We start from the raw sequence: 2745 nt of genomic DNA, 5'->3' as shown, positions 1-2745 counted from the left end.
TGGATTGATAAATGCAACACATGTACTGTTGATGGAATCTGCTCTCAATGTCGTTCTCCTTACACATTAGATACAACCAAAAACACATGCGAATTATGTTGGAGTGTACAAAATAATTGTGGGAAGTGTTCGCAAACTGCAAATGAGTGTCAAATTTGCGAATCAGATGAGTATTATTTGGACGCACAAAATACATGTAAGCCATGTTCTGTTATACCCCATTGTATAGTCTGCACTTCAGGTACTCAATGTTACGAGTGTGACGATGGCTATGGTGTCGACACTGATGGAAACTGCAAATTACTGACTTCTGGTGTGTTATTGGACACCACTTTGAAACAAAGAAAAAATAAAAAATCACAGAAGAAAGGGTGTGACAGCAAATCAATAACCGTTGCAGGCGAGTGCGTTTCAATTGGAAATGACGAATATAAAAAGTCCGAGAGTGTAGCCAAAAAGTGTTCCAAAAAGTTCTTTGGGTGCTATTCATGTGAATATTTACCGGACGATGGTACGTTCAACAGACAACAATTAAAGTGCACAAGATGCCAAACTGGCATGGCTTTTGAGTCTTCTGAGTACATGAAATGTGTCACCATTGAATCTGGTGAGATGGTGGATGACAATAATATCAAAGTCAAGTGTATGGAGGGGTGCTCGATGTGCACAACATCGACTAATTGTATCTACACAGATAACTCTGCTCACACTGCTCGAAATGAAATACTTAACAATTACATAAACCACAAATTCTGTCAAAAATATATTGAATATATTGGGTGTACTGAGTGCTCTAACACTATTGGATCAACTGGTATTTGCAATAACAACGATAGAAATAACGAATGTTCCTTTATGAAAGAGAACAATGGTGAATATGAGTGTATGGGGTATATAGAAGCAACAAAAACAACACAAAATATGAAAACTGCCGATGTTAATTGTCTGCAAACAGTCAGCGGCCGTTGCGTAAGATGTTCTGAAGGCAACTACTTATCAAAAGACTCGCCACCAAAGTGTCTGAGTTGCATAGAAAATTGTTCGAATTGTACTGCAGCAAACGACTGCAATTTGTGTAAAAATGGATATGTGTGGAATACCAATAAATGTGAAAGTGTCTTAAATTGTGTGGAGACCAACTTTAAAGGATGTACCAAATGTGTCGACTCATATTACTTAAAAGAAGGAAAATGTTACAAATTGACTGACAGTAACTGCAAGTCTGCTCTTATCACTGCAACACAGAACATTGTGTGTAACTTGTGTATAAACAATTATATTTTAGACAATGGAAAATGCGTCGAAAAGTCCACTAAAAGTTGTTCAGTAGTTGATCCAAAGACATCTCAATGCAGTGAATGCTCTGCTGGATATATGATCGACAAATCAAAAAGTTGTTCTAATATTTTAACTTCCCTTTGTAGTTACTCTTCACAATACGAGTGCTTAAAATGCACTGCACAGAATCGACTTGGGAAGGTCAAAGGCGATTCTGTATGTGCAGCTTCAATATCAAATTCGTTCTGTCTTGAAAATACAAACACGGGATGTTCCAAGTGTAATGAAGGCTTCTATGTACATGGAAAAGAGTGTCGTCCATGTGACACTAAATGTGGTAAATGCTCTTTAGCTGCAGACAATTGTTTGACGTGTGCATTTGGATATTACTATGATGATACTACAAGTGATTGTCTGTATGTCGGTGAACTTGCTGAAAAGTGTAAAACGTTCCTTCCAAGTGGTGTAGATTGTGCTGCATGTAAAGATGGATATCTTCTTGTGAATATGGATTGTGTGAAATGTGAAGAAAAGTGTGGAAGTTGTGTGTCTACGATATCCAATTGTGTGAAGTGTAATGTCACAGGAGGGTACTTTGAAGACATTGAAATGTCAACTCCAGACGAGAAGAAGTGTATTATAAACACGACACTAGAGCATTGTGTTGTGTCTTCTGATTTTGGATGTGGTACATGTGAAGACAAGTATTATCCCAATGAATACAACAAATGTACCAAATGTGAAGATACGTGTGCAACATGTTCAAATGGGAAGACATGCACCACATGTGTAGATCAATATGTCTTAATTTCAAAAACATCTCAATGCACAAAATGGGACGCAATAACCAATTGTAAGTCATATGACACTCAAACACAAAAATGTGCAGAGTGCAGTGGAAGTAACAAAGTTGGACCAAATGGAGATGAATGCGTTCACAAGACTAATGTACTTGCCATAGTACTTCCAATCATATTTACTATAATTCTCATTGTAGTGATCATCATTGCTATTGGGTGTGTGCTATTCTACATTCACTACAAGAAAGAAGAGAAGCTTCGGAACTCTTTAGTTAACGAATTCTTAGTGAGTGACTTAAAGACTAAAGGCACGGAATTTGTGTATCTTGGCGATCACAAAGACCGCATTTTGTGTTCAACAAAAGTTCTTAAATTTGAAAATGAAATTCCAGTGCAAAAAGACAGTGAAATAAAGTTCTTTGTTGGCAATGACAGAGCTTCGATGTTAAAATTCCAATTCACAACACAAAATGATGAAGACAAATTTGAAGTGAGTGTAACCCCTGACATAGCTGTTGGTATCAAGAAAAACAGAGCAGTAGAATTTACAGTGATAGTCCATCCTTTATGTACCATTACAAAAACGGTGGATATCACCTGTTCCGTCTTAAATATGAGTAAAGGCAAAATAACAGAGATCAAAATTCCAGTCAAATTGCATCAGAAG

At 37.0% G+C, this 2745-nt stretch overlaps 1 protein-coding gene across 1 annotated transcript; it reads left to right on the top strand.

Annotated features, from left to right (window-relative positions):
* Position 1: 1 nt before the first annotated feature.
* Positions 2 to 2744, top strand: EIN_069470 (tyrosine kinase, putative; the record flags this gene model as incomplete). The annotated part of the gene is made up of 3 exons (XM_004182851.1): positions 2 to 27; positions 105 to 2677; positions 2716 to 2744. Coding segments are annotated over 3 exons (2628 nt in total), but the record flags the coding sequence as incomplete, so codon positions are not given.
* Position 2745: the final 1 nt, after the last annotated feature.

The sequence above is a fragment of the Entamoeba invadens genome (genome assembly GCF_000330505.1).
Source record: "Entamoeba invadens IP1 unplaced genomic scaffold scaff_1105074726193, whole genome shotgun sequence".
Lineage (NCBI taxonomy): Eukaryota > Evosea > Mastigamoebida > Endamoebidae > Entamoeba > Entamoeba invadens.
The sequence above is the reverse complement of the archived record's forward strand: the minus strand, read 5'-3'. Positions and strand labels throughout refer to the sequence as shown.